Source organism: Athene noctua, chromosome 3 (assembly GCF_965140245.1).
Source record: "Athene noctua chromosome 3, bAthNoc1.hap1.1, whole genome shotgun sequence".
NCBI lineage: Eukaryota > Metazoa > Chordata > Aves > Strigiformes > Strigidae > Athene > Athene noctua.
The window spans coordinates 18,732,133-18,751,095 of record NC_134039.1 but is presented as its reverse complement, the minus strand read 5'-3'; the positions used below and the strand labels follow the sequence as shown (position 1 = coordinate 18,751,095).

Sequence of the window (18,963 nt, the reverse complement as noted above, 5' to 3'; positions counted from 1 at the left end):
TTTATTATAATTAAGGAAGATTGACCTAATAATTTCATTAGATAACTTCTGGCTAAAGTATCCAAAAATTATATATTATGTCCACATCTATCATTCTGAAAGTTATTTCATACTACAAACAAGTTGGTTTTTTTTTACTCTTGGTCCTCTGTGAAGCACAGCTGTACCCAGTAAAAACACTATGGACATCAAATAGATGTGAGAGATATCAAAGTGAAAGTCACTTATTTGGTACCTTGTTCCATCCACTGGCATGAGCAGCTGTCTCTTGTGTGCACTCTCGATATTCTTGATATGTCACTGGCCTGCAGAAGTTAAACCAACACTGAAAGTTATAAAAGGAAACAAAAGAACAAGAATAAAATAGAATTCTCAGTTTCCAAAGAACAAAATATTTTCACATGTATTACAGCAAATAATTTTCAAGAGCTAACAAGTCTTGCTTTTCAGGACGTAAAACACAAGCACCAGACAGGGTCAGGAAGGCACCACCTTCTCCCAGTTACACAATTTCACATAACTGATTAAGGGAATTTCCTCATAATTTGATACTCTACAACTTAAAAGGCATTAGATAAGTAGGTTCTCTGGTATGCTACCAGAATTTCTAAACTCTTCATATATTTTTTTAATAATTTAAGACGTTAAAGATAAAAAATTCTACTAAGAAATTCATATGTGAAATAGACGCCAATGCAGAGTAAAATTTTTATAAACAACATAGGCTATGAACCAACAGAGACCACTTGACTGCAATAACATTATGTTAGAGTTGAAGCCTTTATCGGCAAGAAACAGCACTTTTGATCATAAAAACCCCTTCATATTTCAGTAGATACCTCTATTTTAGATTTATCACACCTACACTTCTCTGAACTGGGATGATGAAATTCCTGTCTTCCATACTCTCTCCTTCAAGATCATATAGTATCTTAGAGTCAGTAACAATAAAGACTTTCTGCCAAGTGACAGCAGAAATTGTATACTTCATAAGCAGTTGAGCCAGATCATGACAAAAGGCCAGTTCAGACTTTAGTTTAAGGGAAAGAGTGGTAACTGGTACTGGACAGAAGACTGAATATTGTACTCCAAGAATCTGTCACGATCTAACAGCCTACTCTACCAGAATACACTTGTTTATATGCATATAAAAGGACAGGAAGATATAAGTAAAATAGGTAAGTATTGCATCAAATAGCACTGCTGTAGCAAACACAGGTTAAAAAAAGTACAGAGTTAAAGCACACTGGGGATAACATAATTTGGATTTGTCATTTTAAGTGCATTCTATTAACTTCCTTGGTACATTAGTTCCTTTAAAACACAGATCCAAATGGATCAGTGGGATGAGAAGAGCAACAGCAGCTGCAGGAAGGGTATTATCAAGAGATTGAACAGTATCTCTAGTTTGACTCATAAAAAGACACGTGTGTCAACACATTTTCACAGGCATTTCAGACTTTGTATGTATGTATGCACATATGTAAATAGAAAAAAAACCACAGAATGCAGATATCTTCCCATAGAATACACAAGAAGCCTAGAACATCAGGCTACTAGCAAGCTAAAACCACTTAATTTTCAAAGACCTCATCTCAGGAACTTAAAAAAAAATCAACCTAGAGTGCACCAGTTATGACCCCTCAATGTCAGGCAGCCAACAACCTTTAAGGCATTTAAACTTAAAATACTATTACTTCAATTTACCATTTTAGACACACAAAAATGACAGGATGCAAGGCTTACTGCTCATTTTCCAACTTGTTGCCATTATGTTTTAGTGTGTAGTGAGATATTTATCTAAACCTCAGCTCTTCAGAAGATAAGTACAAGTTTCTAAGGCCACATGGGACAAGTGCCTGGCTTGTAAAGGCCGATTAGCTCCTGACATTTTTGGAGGAACACACTAGCATATCTTTTGCCACTTAAGGAGCAACTTGTACCCCACATACTCTTTTCTGTGGGTAAATAATTGTTCATTTACACAATACTGAACTTACTTTTTAACCCTACAGAAACCACATATAGAAGCAGACAGTATACATATTAGTTTCTGAAAGGTAAATAGTGAGTTGACAGTGTAGTTTTCCCTTGGATGACTCATGGAAAAAGAGATAACTGTCTTCATCTATCTGGTGCCACATGGCACCTTTGCTGTGAAATCCAGGTCAGAGTTATATTTAAACCAAAACATAGACTCAGACAGCTAATGCTGCCTTCACAACTGCATTTATGTAACCATCCGTAAAGCAGCACCTTCCAACTCCAGTTCTTTAGAAATAAATTTTGGAGATCACTCAGAACAGCCAGAAGTAGTTAATGTGGATCCGATCAGGCTGGTAATTGATAATAAAAACCCAAGCAACCACAACAATTTTACCATTTTGCAAAATACATTAATCAAGACACTAGCATGCTAAGTACTATGCTATTTAAACAATAAGCTTAAACTGACATGACAGCTCTTAGGGCACCATGGTGAGTCCAGGGGCCCACATGTGGCTCAGATGTGTACCTGAATAGTGGTCATAAAGCATCAAACTACCACCCTTTCAGAGAAACTCTCCCACTCATCTTGAGCCAAACTACAATCAAACCTTCAGCTCCACTCTTAACTATAAGGCAAAAGAAGTTAATCTGGCTACAGTCCATTATTCAGGACATTGGCAATGGAAATTGGCAGCTGCCAGCTGCTAGTTTCACCATCAACTCAAACTACTTGAATTAATCTCAAAAGTTCAGTGATAAAAGCTGAGAATAATTTTAGAACTTACATTACTGCAAAGAGCAAACACCACAAAGGAGTATCCACACATTACAACACAAAATAAAAAACCAGCCAGATAAAGAACACTGAAAAATGAAGAAATGCTATACAAAACATAGTCCCATCTTTAGCATTTCAGCAACAGTCAAAATGCAAAAGGAAACCCCTTCCCTTTGAAAAAGCAAATGTAAACTGACTTGCTAAGCAAGCTCTGCAGTGCTTTGTGCAGATCTTCTTTCAATTCCTGGGACACCTTCTCCCCCAAATGAGCCAGGCAGTCTTCTATTGAGCTATCTGGATTAGCAGGACTGAACACTGGGGATGTGTGGCAGTCAAATCCTGTAGTGGTAAATGCTGAGAGAAGAAATTGTACAAAGTTTTAAAAAACAGATTCCTATAAGAACATCCAACAGTTTCAGATTTCTTATCCTACCAGTTAACACAGTTTACATGAGAGATGAAGAAATCAAAACTCTATACTCAAAGCATGCTATAAACAAATTGCAGTAAAACAAGTATGGTCCAAATATATTCTGGAATTGGCACTTACAGGCCATAGATGAGCTAAATTTCCCCTCCAGCTCTTATTTCACAACTGCATCCTAATCAGCAAATTAGCTGAACATGCAACTATTCTCAATTTTAATCTGATGCCAACCCTGATGGAGCAGCAAAGAGAGCCTCTTTTCAACGATAAAATTTGCCCACACATGGATGTATGTGCACCAGTACTAGAGTATAATTTTTTTAAATAGTATTTTGTGTATGCAACCTTTTCCTTCTCAGTTTAAAACTTCTAGGAAAGGTTTATATGGATGAATGTAAACAGATCTAGAGCCTTTCTACTTCAGATTTCCAATCTGCACCACACATGCAAAGCAAAGATTGTTTCCAAATAAAGAAAAGACTGTTTCCAAATCATCCCTTGCTGGGAGTGCTGTAAAAGCCACAACTACAGTAGGTCAAAGCATGTCACAAAAAAATAGACCTGGTGGAAGTGAGAAATCTGATGGTTTAGGTCCACACTCCTCTGAATGTTAGCTGCTGAAGAATGATTTCATTTCTGTCATTAACTGGATCAGCTTAACGACTGCTTACATGTCACTATTTATAGTAGCCTATTAAATGTTATTCAGTTGTTTGCTTTGGCTAGACTTCACAACTCCAAACGGTAACATTTAACTACTTTACTTCAGGTGACAATGTATAGAAATCTTGTGGGGGGAGGAGGGTAAATAAATTCAATGCATCCAAAAATCTCTTTAACTAAGAGTACCTGTTACAAATTCACTATCATTATAGTGCATAGAGATTATCTATTGAAATGGGAAAATCTGAAGAGCACCTTCCAAAATTTCTTCATCAAGACGTTTTAGCTCCTCCTCAATTTCTATTTTAATCTTCTCCAAAGTCTCTTTCTCCAAAGCATATTGTGCCATAAGCTGTTGTTGAGTACCTAAAAGAAACCAGAGAAATTATTCAAATGTAGTATTTCAAATAAGGTAGATAATGGAACATGATACTGAAATATTAACTATAAAGGAATTCAAGGTGAAAGTTCTATTTCAGACAGCAACATAGAAAGTATGATCCCTTAACGGCACTTATTACAAAAATTTTATTATGTGAACCCAGAAACATATAAACTTCCAGGTCTATTCAAGATAGCACAGGTGCTTTAAATAACAATATATTAAAAAAAAAAAATAGGAGCATAAAGCCACAAACAGAATATGTAACAGCTTTAAAAACAAACAGCTTAAATTTAGGACCAAAATCAAACCAAGGCACATAAACAAGCAGTCATTAAAACCAATACACTCATTATCAAACTACACCAAAACAAAGTAGATATAGGCTTGATTTTTAGTAGCAAAATATAAAATTGATACTGATGCCTGAAAAATCTACAAAAAATACTCAGAGCAACTGTGTAATGACATCAGTGAAGAGTCGAGATCTATTAACTGTGCAACATTTTGTTGCTCATTAAGAATCTACAGGCCACAATGAAATAGTATAAGACTGGGTTCACAAGTAACAATAGTCAGTTGTCACACACAATTGTCAGTCAATTGTCAATTCTCATATCCTAATCAAGTAATTTAGGAATTTGAAATGGATACATATCCACAGAAGTACACGACATGGATCATGAACACATATTACGTGTGCGGACTCTAAATATTTGATAACAAGAAATCGTTCCAGCCATATCATTCAGGATTACATAGACTCTCAATCATCTTCATTTTTATGCTGTAGCAAAACTGTTTCCAACCAAGGCAAGGTCTTTAAAACATTTGAATCTTTAAGGAACTGCCTGCTGAATGTCAACTTTTCCAACACAAGGCCATACGGCAAAGTAACTACTCAAGTAACTGTTTTATGGGATGGGTACCAATGGAGAGACTAGATGTCTGGGACAGAGTTCCAGCTCAAAACTCTCTTTCTCTGGGTTTGCTCATTTTATTTCTTTCATCAGCTTTCAAGCATGTCTTCAAATCCCACTCTTAAAGCACACTACAAAAACTGTTCCATTAACTGCTGTCTTATTTTTAACAAACAACACTGAATCAACAGCCTACCACTGAAATTTTCTTCTTTCAGTTTCTTAAAACGTCCTACTTAGAGACAATATTGCTATATTATATCCACATGAATATAAAAGTGAATTTTCCATCAACCTACACCTGAAATAAATAAGTAAACAAATAAAATTGACCCCAAAGCTTCTCTTTGATAAGTAATCCCCCTTCCAGCCATTTCCTTGCCTACATTTTGGGTCAGTTATCAGTCCTCACCTTAGTCCTGCACTCTGCTACTTTCAACAGTATCAGGGACTGGGTTACCCAAAACACATTTTCTTAGCTCTCTTACTTCTGAATATTCCTTAGAATTCTTTTTTGGGACTTCACGACCTCTTGTGCCCATGATTTAAACACCACGTCCTGGCTGACCTTCTGATAACATTGCCCATCTCCAGTTTCTCACTTCATGCACCCAAATACTGACAAATCTCCAACCTATCTCACCCTTTCTGCACCTACACCACCACCTATCTACAGCTCTGCCTGGGCATCTAGACATCCTTCCACTCTACAGATATTCTTCACTGAGTTCAAGAAAATAAAAAGGGAAAGGATTTATATCTGTAATGTTGGTAAAATCTAATTTCATTTCTTCCTCATCACTTACATTTCACATCCAAATCTTCAGGTAAGTCCTGCAACACCCAGTGTAGCTTTCTGGCATGTCTTTTTTCATTCCTGTTTTGAAGATACTAAATCATAATTTGGTGGTCTTATGAACAGCTGCCTATTTTCTTTGGTTCATCTCTATATACATCTCTTTGAACACACTTTAAGTGTTGTATCACCTTCCCCCTTCCTCCATAATGGACACATATCATCACCAGTTTTCATATCAGAATGTGTGAAAATATACAAGCAATTATAGTAGTTACTATCATAGATAGTAGACACAGAAGTGGAGTAAAGTACACTTGCATTTTCTGTATTTAAAAAAATACTAGACAGTAAGCTTGCAAGGTCTTCTACATTTGCAAAATAAATTAAAAATCCACAGAATAAACCCACTGAATGTGTGCTAATGCTTAAAAACTTAGTGTTCAACAGATATCTGTGAGACAAAATCTTTCTAAACCAATGTACAAGTCAGTATAAAATGTTTACATTTATTTATGCGAACAGCTTAAAGAAACCACAGATTAGCAGTTCAATTTCATTCTATTTAACCACACAGATCATCATCACTACATTCAGAATAACTTTATTTAGCTTCTTAAATCCCTTTTCAAACAGTCTCTCTCTGCCATTCTGAACAAAAAATTCCAGACATGAGCAAACTGTTCCTCCTTTTGGTTAATGAACAGACACTCACTAATGCCTTGTCAGTTCCTTTAAGGTCACCTCTTTGAATGACCAAACCACTCCTTCACAGTCAGGCGCAACAAGTATATGGAAGTACAAACTCTTATTTTAACCTGTGCTTCACCCTGTATATGGAAGGGATGAGGGTATTCAGAAGAGCACCCGTTCTCACAGGACTAATGTGATGATGATCACACATGACAAGCTGTCATACTTGATAATAAGTCACCCGGAAAATGGAAGGAAGAGAAATTCCATTGCTGCCAGCATACAAAAGAGCTGTTTAGATAATCAGTGCTGCAGTCAATGGTTTCCATCTCGTAACACCCACAACTTTGCAGCAGCTGCTGATTCCAACAGCACCTGACTATTCAGTTGTGCCAAAACATCAAAAATCTACCCCTCCCGGACCAGTGACTTTGCACTGTTTACTCCTCTAATTATCAATGGATTTCAGCTTTCTGCATCTCCTGTATGTTGACCTCTACCAACAAAAATTGCACCCAGTGTTGGAGAATAGTGTATTTCAACAGCAAAGGCCCCAAGCAAGCAGCATCTTTTTCTCCTTTACACAACTTCCAAGTCAGTTTGCAAATAGGTAGAATAAAACCGTACAAATAACTTCTAGTAGATGAAAACATATTTTCATTGTTTAATAATGCAAATGGTCACAGCAGAAATGGTACCTGTAAGATCCATAAACACTGAATGCTTTCCTATGCTGAAAAAATGGTTTTGCCTATTACGGGCTTTTGGTAAACTGACGCTGGAAGGCCTCTTCTCAACACAGAGACACAACAAACCTCTGTTACACAGTCTTACACGGAGAAGTTAGTGCATTCTGCTTTCTATTTATGAAAAAAATGTTCCCTTTTGCACAAATGTGTGCTTGTTAAGATTTTGTTTTTTCAGGTATTTGGAGGTAATCTGCAAAGTAGGGGAAAGTGTATTCTAAAAGTCCATGGAGTGCAGCGTCACTGACCATCAGACAGTGTTATGACTCCTAAATAAATGTAATACTTCAGTAAAACTCCACCGATAAGGGCATTCCAGAAGTTTAGTAACACTACAAGATTAACTCGTTCCCCAGGTTTGATCCCAGGAGAAGGAGGTACAAGAAGTCATTCATCTGCACTAGAGAGCCTGCACGTCTGATTCTACAGTGTTTGTGTTGAACTACAGCTGGTAAGAGACAACAGCTCTTACAAGGAGAGACTGCAAAGGTGTTACACCTTTTTAGTTCAAGTGAATGCAGCAGAATGAAAAGATAGCCACTGATGTCACAGATTGCTCCTGATTTTTTTTCTTTCATGCTTGTAACTTTAATTCACCAATACCTCTGTTTTCAAGTTCTCCTAGGTCTCTACGATTAAGTTCTGTCTAGTCAACATTGACTTAAAAATTTACTTTCAGCAGGATTCTAGTATTTCTTTAACATCTCAGACATTTTAAAACAGGGAGAATAGGCAAGCATCTAAAATTTCTGTAAGCACCGAGAAGTGACAAGAATATATAAAATCTCTTTACAAACATACTCATGTTTCCTTTAATGAAAAGTATATCCATTACCCCAGCAAACTCCAGAACACAGACTCCCATACATAGGTGTAGCCCTTGATTTGAGAAATGTTTAAAAGAAGCTCTTTAAGAAGGGTCAGCTTAAAAGAAACTTAAAAAGTCCAAAATATTAAGAACTAAAAAGAGACAAGACATTCCCAACTAGCAGACAGGGGTTTTTTGTGGGCAGAAAGGAGGCTTAATTAAGCGGGAACTCACATTCCTGAAGGGGCCACCTCTTACTTCTCCAAGTCACACCCCAAAACCCCCCTTTCCTTGCCTCAGATCAGGAAACAGCTCCCTTATTACCACAAACTGGATTAGTCTGACCTACAACATGAACTTTTTCAGCCTGTGACTTTTCAGCCAAAGCAGGTATGTTTTGGTCTCTGAGGAAAATTTCTAAAGAAATGAGTTATTCATATAAGCTAAAATCACTTCAAGAACTCCTTCATTGCCTACAGACCAACAGTAGGTATTGTGAATGGTAAGTGAAGATACAGGGATGAAGTACAAAGAAAACCAAGATATTCTGCAACAACCAGTACACCATGTCACCTGATGACAGAAAATCTTGCAATGACAAGTACCCTACCCATGACGGTCAAAACTATATAAATGAGGTACTACTGTTAGGTTTGGCAGGGCCACTAAGGAGCATGGAGCTCACCCACATGCACAAAATTTGACCATCTCCAACTATCTGTACATGTATTTCCTGAGATGTAACAGAGTTCACTTCTAACTGAAGCAAGTGAACAAATAAATGTAAAATCCATTTCTCTCAGTAACCCAGCTCAACACTGCTCAGCTGGAAGAAATGTGTGCAGGAAACCACTAAAATGCCTTGATCACTGACTATATACAGCACTTCATATAGTAATTCCAAAACAGATAATAAATGATCAAAAGAACATAGTGCACAATAACTGGATTAAAGTACTGTAGACAGCATGCACCTCAGGGAAACTGTAAAACAGTCAAACCTTGTTCACCCTGGAGTAATCTATGCCACCATGCAGTAGTAGCACTGATTATAAATCTTCCAGATGCTATGTGAGCTAAGGGATTATTCAAGATTTCTCATTTTGTCAAGGAAAACACAGAAAAACTACTTGCCTTCAGAATCTTCATTATAGCCACAGGCTCATGGAATAGGGTGAAATCATGGGGAATGATTTTAAATTAAAAAACAAAAATGCACTATAAGTTACTCACTGATGAAGCACAAAGAAGCATTTATAATACAAATATACCAAATCACAAAAACAAAGTACTTTGACTCACTTAAAAAAGTAAGTAGTACTAATAACTGCAGCATACTGGAAACTTCTATAATGAGCATGAACTTCAGGGGGAACTTCAGGGGGAAAAATGTAGAAATGTTTTCCAGTACTTGGTATTTATTTTCTGTGTATGAACTAGTAGCTACAGATACTACAAGAGTTCTGAAAAAATACTAAAGCATCTCTCCACAATCTGATGAACAGATAACTGAGAGTTTCCACACATTTTAAATAATTGTACCCGTCTGTTGCCTCAAACCACATAACTTACACAGATGATTCTTATCATGTGTGTTTTATCAGATGTATCCAAGCAATTTGTATTATTCACCTACCTGAAAACCCACCAAAATGTAACAGAATTTACTGCTAATGGACTTTGCTTTAAATAAACTGAAATGAGTGCTATGCAGAATCACTGTCCTGCCAAAATTGTAATAGGAATAATCTCTCAAACTATTGCTCAGTTAAATTGGTGTATTTTCTTCTGGAGACACTCAGATCCACTACAGAATACTACACTGAAATCAACTACAGAATACTATAGAGCTGTAATGATAAAAGACTGGTTTGTCCAATAAAACTGTCTTTTCTTCAAGAGCCTGGGATACTGCATAAGGTTCTCTTCAGTCCCTGCACTTGAAGCCAGAAGTGGTTTTAGCTCTTGCAACTGAAGCCATCTTTCTTGCAATGAAATCAAGACCAACCAAAAGGATCCAAAAGGAAATACAGTGAGGTAAGTCTCTATATAATTTGTCTGAATTGTCACTAAATAAAATCCCTCTGAAAACCATCGGTCTCATTAAAGCATATTATGTCTGAAAAAAAAAAAAGAGAAATTTTAACTTGGAATCTAACAAATACTTTAAAAACTAGCTCTTATCTGAGTTTCCAGAACAAAACCACATATATCAGAAGAACAGCTTTCTAGTATGAAATACAGGAAAGCAGAGGTTTGTGGGATATGATCGTAGGAGTAAAGGGAGGAGAATGGACAAAAGCACTGAATTTCTCCTACCAGTTCTACCAGAGATAAAACAGTACCACTCCCACTGGGAAAGATCACTTTTTTGGTTGTTTTTTTGACCACCAGATACTTTCTCTCATTTAAATGAAGTGCTGAAACTTCACTGAAATCTGTGAGACTCTGTAGAAGGAGACTCAAGAGAGGTACAGAAACACTAACTACACCTGCAGTGTGCCTTAATTCCCCACATTCTGAATACATGCAATAAAGAGAAGATCCTCCAGTGGGTGATACCAGGTGGCTGTAATTAGGATCCTGCTCTGAACCGCCCTCTGGAGGAGTCCATCGCTCTCCGATACTGAAGGAGACGAAAGAGGTTAACATTACCAGTTAAACCAGCCCTTCTGAATATTCCCCTTATATTGTAATATGATACAGAAATCAGACAAAGAGTAAGGGCTTATTTGGATCTAAGAAAAATATATGAAGAGAAAGTATCATATACCATAGTCAATACCTCATATGAATGAAAAACATAAAATGAAGAAGTGTTCTGCAACTGAAACAGGCAATAGCCAAAATTATTGCTTCAGTTGTTTCCCATGAAAGGTCTGTCAGCACAATAACCAAATTAAAGCAAAATAAGTTTAAGCGACAGGTACTCTGTATCAGAATGCTCTCAATTCATAAATCAACAGTGTTCAGCCATAGAAAGACCACTGGCCAGTGTTTTAAAGTACTGCAAAAAACATCAATGAAAGGAACTTGGGATCAGCCGAGATATCGCACCAATGGCTGGTGACAGCGCTTGAAAAACACACTGACAAGCACGATGTAATGTCATACTGTTATTATCCCTCATATGTCTTAGTTACCAAAAGTTTCCTCCTTGTGATGGGATTCTACACAACAACTATTCATTTTCATTTACTGGCTTTCACATCTCTTTTGTTCTAACGAGGTTTCTTAGACCATGCTTATTACTGTAATACCAAGCTACCTTCCAGCAGTGCATTAGGCAGTGCAGGAAATATCCATTATGGGCTGCTGCTTCTCTCGCTGTCTCTCTAGGGGAGAAGATAGAGCATATAGAGCAGAGCGCTTTGGTACAGCTCTCCACAAGCAGGCATCAGCTACATGCCAGACAACAAGGAAATACAGACTATATATATAAACTACTTATTATTCAAACAAGATGCATACAGTACTTCAAAATAAACACACGGCTGTTACCACACATATCCTGGCAGTGCAACTGAAACAACTGTTCGATTTCAAGCAACAAGAAAAGGAGGAGAAAGGATTTTTTAAAAGTAACCGTCAGACAAACGAAAGCTGTTGGAAACACGGAAACCAGAAAAGCACCAGGAAAAGTGAGTTAGGAAAGAATGAAACAAGTCCTGAAGCAGAAGGACAGTGTTTACACTTAGTTCAATAACAGCCTGAAGTCCATCCAAGGCATTACAAAACAGAGTGAGAAACATGGCAGATTAAAAGAAAGGGAAAATTATTTTATCCAGAGGCTTTAATCAGAAAGCAGTAAAAATACTGAAAAAGCGATCTAATCATAGTGAAAAACGACCGGGAGAGGAGAAGTTGTGGTCACTGTTGTTTTTTGGGGGGACTGAGGGCGGGCAAAATGTAAGAGAATTTCCTGTTTAGAATGAAGGTTTAGAGCAACAAGGATGAAAGAACAGCTCTGGAAAGTATCAATGCTTTAGAGTATTTTAATAGCAAATCCAACTACACCCTGCTGTCACACAAGCTAATATACATAAATAATAACATCTAAAAAGTAGATTCAACAGTTATCCTTACTCATGAGCTTAAAAGCCCTCTTGACTACAAAATTCTTATTTTGGCATTTATAGCTTCCTCTATAAAGAATTTAATTCAAATATTTCTTTAATTCAAATATCTTCTTATTTCAGTAATAAGAATCAGTTAAAAGGTTTCCCCTCAATCTGCAAATATTTGAAAGGTAACTACAGCCAAATTATTAAAAAAAGCTTTAAGACTAACAGTTTCCTTTCTGAATCTTGCGTTTACAGAACAAAGCAGACTCTTCCACATTTCAGCTTTATATGTACTCACTACATTTCCAGTTATAGCCCAGTTATCCCAGGCGAGATATTCAGAATGAAGTGTTATGGCTAAAATAAACATGTTTTCCAACAAAGGGTTTTATGAAACAGCATCTTGATGCACTAAGGTACCTCTCCTTTCATGGACCACAGACACAGTCAAAGTGGAAGTAACAGACATACCTTAAATATACTGAGATTAATTTTATAGATTACATATAACCAGCATATGCTATAAGCTTTAGTATCAAACTGATAAATAAATTCAGTCATAACTTTGATGCTATCTTTTCTTTTCAGGAATTTCTCACTTCATGACAGGCAAGTTCACTAAATGACAGTGTATGCATTAATAAATGCTTGTTCAAAAAAAAAAAAAGATTCTGAAGACTGTCTCTTTTTTTTAATACACCTTGCATCAGAATAAGTTCTGAGTCACAGGTACTAGTAGTGACTGAAATGTCATCAAGAAGTGACACGCCACCAAAACCATCTTGACAAACAACATTGTTTAAGTTCTTGCCACCATAAAGTAAAGTTTTACTACCTAGGTTTATGTGAAACACAATCTATCTAATTTCTTTTATTCCGCCTCCAATTTATTTATTTAACCTCTTATATGTGTAAACCTGTTTTAGAAGGAACATCTACTGACTGACTCCATGCAGCCCTTGACTTCTTAAAAATAAGTAAATAAATAGATGCAGCATAGGCCAGGTTAAACCTCACATCTCTGCAGTATCACTGGCAACAGAAGCATTAACATAATAGGGCAAAGCTATTTAGCACATGAGATTGCTCAAGTCATCACTCAGAGTTTATGCCCCTAAACACCACCTCACCCCTGCTTACTTCCACTTGCCTCCAAAAAACACCAAGCAGGGGCTCAAATTCTCAACATGGCTCAACAAAGATAATATATATCCATCCCTCCTAACCTGAAGACCGCTACTAAAACCACTTATTTGCTTCATAAACACCAGTCAGCCCTGACATAACTCAAATTAAAACAGTAATCTAAATACAAATAGCTTTGTTTCCATCAGCAACTCTTCCTATTATTTTAAATAAGAGATACTTTACACTAAACATCAGGCTAACATTCTACATCAGTGCACAAAGAGCAGAAGAACAAATTGCAAATACAGCTGCATATGTAAATAGGTACATATGAATATGCAAATGTTACCTTCAGTTGAAGGAGGAGGATGCTCCTGTGGCTTCTCTTGGGATAGAAGTCCCAGGTAGCTGAGAACTACGTACTTTGTTTCATAGTGAAATCCTACAGGCACAGCAGTAGAGGACGCCATCGGGTTGGCTTGCAATGTGGCAGTGCTGTTATAGGTCACGTAGGGTTTTCTCTGGGTAACTGAGGAAGATTGTAAGGAAAGAATATAATGTTTTGTTTCTTTTTTTATAAGGCTGCAATAGGTCATGAACTCATACATAACAAAGAATTATGTAACATTCGTGAAGTAATATCCAGGTTTTTGCTCTGATATCCTATGCATTCTTATTCTAATAAGAACCGTGCAGAGTAAAACCAACTGCCCGTCAGTCCAGCGCCCTGCCTGCCTGCTGCCAGCAGGGGCATTTTTCACTCCTGCAGGATATACATATTCTCACATTAAAGCAGGTTGAACAGCTCCTCAGCATGCGTCTGCTTCCTAATGCCTCCCAACTCAACCACACACAAAAATTCAGATATATTCATGCAAAGAGGTTTTGAGGGATTCTGAAGACTTAGTTAACTAAAACTTGATGTTAAAAGACAGGTTCTGAGGAGTTGTTCTTCCCCTAAACCTCTGATGAGTATTTTCCCGATTCTCTGGTTTCTCAGATTGACATACTTAAAATTTTTGATGCAGAAAAACAATTGCCTCAAATTCATTTTACTGTTCCAACAGCAATGGCAAACAAATGGTCAGGGGAAATTCCACATTCATTGTAGGGACTGGAAGAACAGATGGTTGTGTGTCCTGGATTTCTCACCCAGACATTAATACTTATAAACCAGAAATCCACACCTAAGAGCAACATCTGGCCAAAGAACTTCCTAGTTTTAGTCTAGTTGTTTTGCCACTTTCTTCAAATATCCAAATAAGAACAGCAGAAAAAACTGAGGTAGTAAGAAATTTTAAAAAGTCATAAAGGACAAGGTAAAAAAAAATAAAATCTCAGAAAACAACACAGAAGTGGAAAAAAAGCCATACAACAGATTGAAAGGAAAATTCAGATTAATCAACACATTTTAGCTCACATTAGAAACAGTCTGGATAACTATTTCAATGTGCTATCAACATGATGAATCAAATAATAATACTTAGGGATTTAAGATAAATTCTTAATTTTAAGTTCTCCATTACTTCAAAGAGTCATTCCCAAAAAAGCAGTAGTCCATTCTTGGCCATCAGAATGGATGTCTAAACGAAAGGTGTGCAAAAAAGTTCATGCTACAGAATAGCTACTTAACAGATACTGAAAATGATGGAAAATTTACTAGTGTGAGACTGCAGTCACATTTAGAAGAAAAATTTAAACCAAGTATAAAGCAGTTAGAATGAGAAAAATGCTATATACAAGGCACAGAAGCTGGAACATCTTAAGAGGGTTCTTAAATACACTGGAAATGCCTTGAGACTAAGAGAGGGAAACAGGTTCCCAAAACAAAGCACAATTGGCAAATGAAGCCTCAAGATTAAAAATAATAATCATGAACAGAGCAAGCAAAAGAAAAGCACTGACCTGTCTAGCTATGCAAGATGTCTGGGCTACCTTCTAACCCCCCTCCTCCCTGGAAAGGAATTCAGATTAATAGCAGTACAACTGGTTACAGAGGATAAACAGAACTATAACTGTGCTGTGGCATGGATACTGTGTGAGTAGGTAGCTTGGCAAAGAAAAATTTATGTCAAAATAAAAGCTGCAAAAGGAAAAGAGTCAGTGTAAAATTGGCTAAGCAGTCTTTCTTTCACCTTTAGCAACTCTAATTTCTGAAACTCATTCAGTACTAAAAACAGAAGAGGACTCTCTCATGAAGACTGTACCCTGTAAGCCCTGAAATCCTTTACCAGACAGATTCAGTTGAGTCTTTGCTATGGCTTAACCAAAGTAGTGATTTATACATGAAGTAACTGGTCAAAACTTTGAGTCAATATTCATCCCTTTTCCTTTGGAGTAGTAAACCTACATTTATGTTGCCTCTTCCATCCCAGAGTACTCTACAGGCAATTTATCATGCTTCAGAAATGTAATAAATTATAGGAGAGGATAAGCACAGCTTCTGCACAATACACAGTTACCCTTCAGCTGTTTCCATAAACTGAGACTTTAATAAAGCAGGGAGATTTGGAAAAAATAACTGCTCAGAAGGGATCCTTTAACAATAGATCTGCTCTTCAGACCAGATCCCCAGATGCTATCACCACATCACATGTTCACGTCACCAGGTGTGAAAGATGCCATTCACCAAAAAGCAAAAGCTCCCCAGCACATTTCAGTTCTGGTTTGTTCAGCAGAGATCCACAGTCCTGAAAACAACACGCTTCTCACGCCTACACAGTGAATGGGAGCCCTTCCAGACAACCTGAACTGACCTGTCCTGAAAGAATCAGTCTGATGGATGGTCCAGAGACACCGAGACACTACACTGTGGATCAAAGAACAAGTCTGAACATATAACAAAGATTATTCTTCAAAATAGAATTCAAATCAATGCAGAAAATGACAGAAAAAAACAGTCAATCAAAACAAGCATAGCACTCCATACCAGCCCAGTGATTCATGTGCAACAGTGAGGCCTAATTCATGAAAATTTCAGCATGCTTAGCTCAGCACCTCTGGAGGGAGGAGGGGAAAAAAAAAAAAAAAAAAAAAAAAAAGAGAATTGGACCACAGCTTATTTAAATAGTGGTTAATGTTTCTCTGGGAAAACAATGAAGTAAAAAACCTCTGAACAAAAAAAAAGTAACCACTTTTACGTCACATATTCTGAGAGGTAGTTTTATAACTGGAATGAGAGGGGAGACTTAAGAACTTGAATGGAAGTATCTTCAGCTCCACACACGAAAAAATGTCAGACTGGAAATGCACTTCAGCATCTCTGGTCTTCCTTTAACAGAAGTCCACAGCACAGCAACTGAATTACTCATTTTGAATTGTGAATGACTGGTTTTGTTTACAAAAAGAAATAGAGAAATATTGACTCAGATACTGTAAATATATCTGAAAAGGCCATTTTTCAGGAATGAGTGGGATTAAAAAAGGAGACACAGCTTGAGAGTGCAAATCAGAAGAAGGAGAGATTTCCACTACAGGGGAAAAATGAGAGTCCAGAAACCATTTAAGAGAATAAGACAAAGGCTTGTATGGGAGATGTAACAGAAGAGAGGAAATAAGGCATTATACAGACTACACAATCCTCAAAGCAAGGGCAAGAGCGTTACTTCTGGTGTAACAGATTCACTGCAAGAATACTGCCTCTTAAAAAGCTAGAGATCAAAATTATTACCAATTACTCTAGAAAAAATTTCACCTTTCTCAATTCCTGCACCCCTGGAAGAATAAAAGGCAACACCTTTTGAAACTTACTTAGCTTGCTACTCCTCTGACCCTGCTGTCACTTGTTTCATGTGGGCTGAGCTGCTCAACTGATCTGAGGAGTTCCAGCCAGACTGACAGTTCCTCATGCAATCTGTCACGTCCTAATCCATAGAAGTTATATGTTAGATAATAGGCAACTCAAGTCTACCAATGAATACAGTGAATATAATCCCCTAGCAATGAGGCTCTATGTTTTAATCCTTACCTGCAAAATCCTACTGTGCATCATTCAAAAGCCAAAATGCAACAGTTTATGATACAGTTCACCAGCTGCCACTAAGATCCACTGTGCACCTATTTGACAGTTGCAGGTCTGAAACTTCCCTTTTGCATCTAGAGCTGTAGCTTTACAAAGTATTTTGCTGCATGTTTATAAACAAAACAGTAGGTGATCAGTATTGCTACCAATTTCTAATGCACTAAAAACAAAAGTCCAGAAACAGTAGCCAGTCACAGATGGCTTGCTTTTTACAAATACCACCACCACCGTGACTGTAATTAAGTCCCACTTGAAAACAAAGTCAATCTAGGGCTGGATGCAGGTCCCACCTACAGCCTAGGTTACCAAGCCTCACTTACCGGCTACAGACTTAATCACCCTAGACGGCCACTCCAACAGAACACTTCCTGCTGCTGGAGAATTATTTCAAAGCACATGTGGTCTCAGTCAGCAAGTGTTCACCCATGCTCAGACAGGGAGATTTAGCAAGGCAACAAAATGGTAGCACCAGAGTTCAAATAATTTTTAGAGCAGCGTGCCACTGATACATCCATAAGTATGGGTCATCCTTCTGATACCACAACGGGTAATCACACTCAGTTCACTTCAATCCTTACATTTATATGATACTCTTTATTCAAATGTACCGAATTTTGAGGAGTTGCAGGTCTGTAAAACCACACCCCGTATCAACAAGATGGAAAATATTCAAGCACTCTGCCCTCTTACCAGAAGGCTTATGTAGAGATTTTGGATGAGACTTGCGTGTGTGGACTTGTTTAACCTTGCAGCAATCTGTCTCTGAAAACACATAACAGGCAGGACCTTCCAAAGCATCCAATCACTATCAAGTTTTAAGATAAATTCTTCAGAGTACTTTTGCAACAATATATGACGGTATGACTAAGAGATTGTTTTTAATAAACCGAGAACTACTGAGTTCAAACATGTCAATGGAAAGGAATCAATACTGCATCCATTACTGATCCTCTAGTGGCACTTAATGGATAGAAATACTGTAAAATTTAGTCATTTATCTGGGCAGTGGTTTTAGTTGACCTTACAGGGAAATGTAATTAAGTGTGCATTCTAGGCAAATGGTTAGATTTTTCTTCTAGGAAGAAAAACAACAACTTTGTGAGTTACCTACTATAAAGGTCCTCAATCCTTTCCAGCTTTAAACCACCTTACCACAATATTAAGTCATGACAAAAGTAGCTTTTGTTAACAAGCTTTCATTTGCTTTCTTTTTTTAATTTACCAAGTGCTCTTTGGATTTAGAAGCGAACAAGAGGACAGGCAGGTAGGGGAAGCCCTGCGCTCTAAGTTCCAACAGCACCAGACAAGCGCAGAGCTGGAGCAGACAAGACGCCTGCGAGCGTGCAGCGTAAGCTACTCAGTTACTACGGCGATGAATGAGATATTTATATCTGGGCAGAAACGGCAAGGAGCAAGAAGCCGGGATGAGTCAGCCGGCGGGGTCCGCGCTGGAGTCACAGCCTACGCGCTAGAGCGGCAGGTGCGGGCAGGCAGGCCGCAGCCCCTACAGCGGAGGAGCCGACGGCTCCCCTGACCGCCGCCCTTCAG

At 37.6% G+C, this 18,963-nt stretch overlaps 1 protein-coding gene across 2 annotated transcripts in view; it reads right to left on the bottom strand.

Moving 5' to 3' along the window:
* The window catches only part of BCL2L13 (BCL2 like 13), a 39,236-nt gene that overhangs the window by 19,573 nt on the left and 700 nt on the right, over positions 1–18,963 (bottom strand). The window contains exons 1-5 of one of the 2 annotated variants that reach the window (XM_074902165.1): positions 17,145–17,234; positions 13,744–13,923; positions 4,113–4,223; positions 2,965–3,121; positions 236–305 (exon numbers count right to left, since the gene is read on the bottom strand). In XM_074902165.1, coding sequence (XP_074758266.1) covers positions 236–305; positions 2,965–3,121; positions 4,113–4,223; positions 13,744–13,864 — 459 coding nt within the window. In that variant the 5' untranslated portion in view covers positions 13,865–13,923; positions 17,145–17,234. Of the gene's footprint in view, positions 1–235; positions 306–2,964; positions 3,122–4,112; positions 4,224–13,743; positions 13,924–17,144; positions 17,235–18,963 lie in introns of those variants that run through there. The other variant, XM_074902164.1, reaches the window with a different exon arrangement.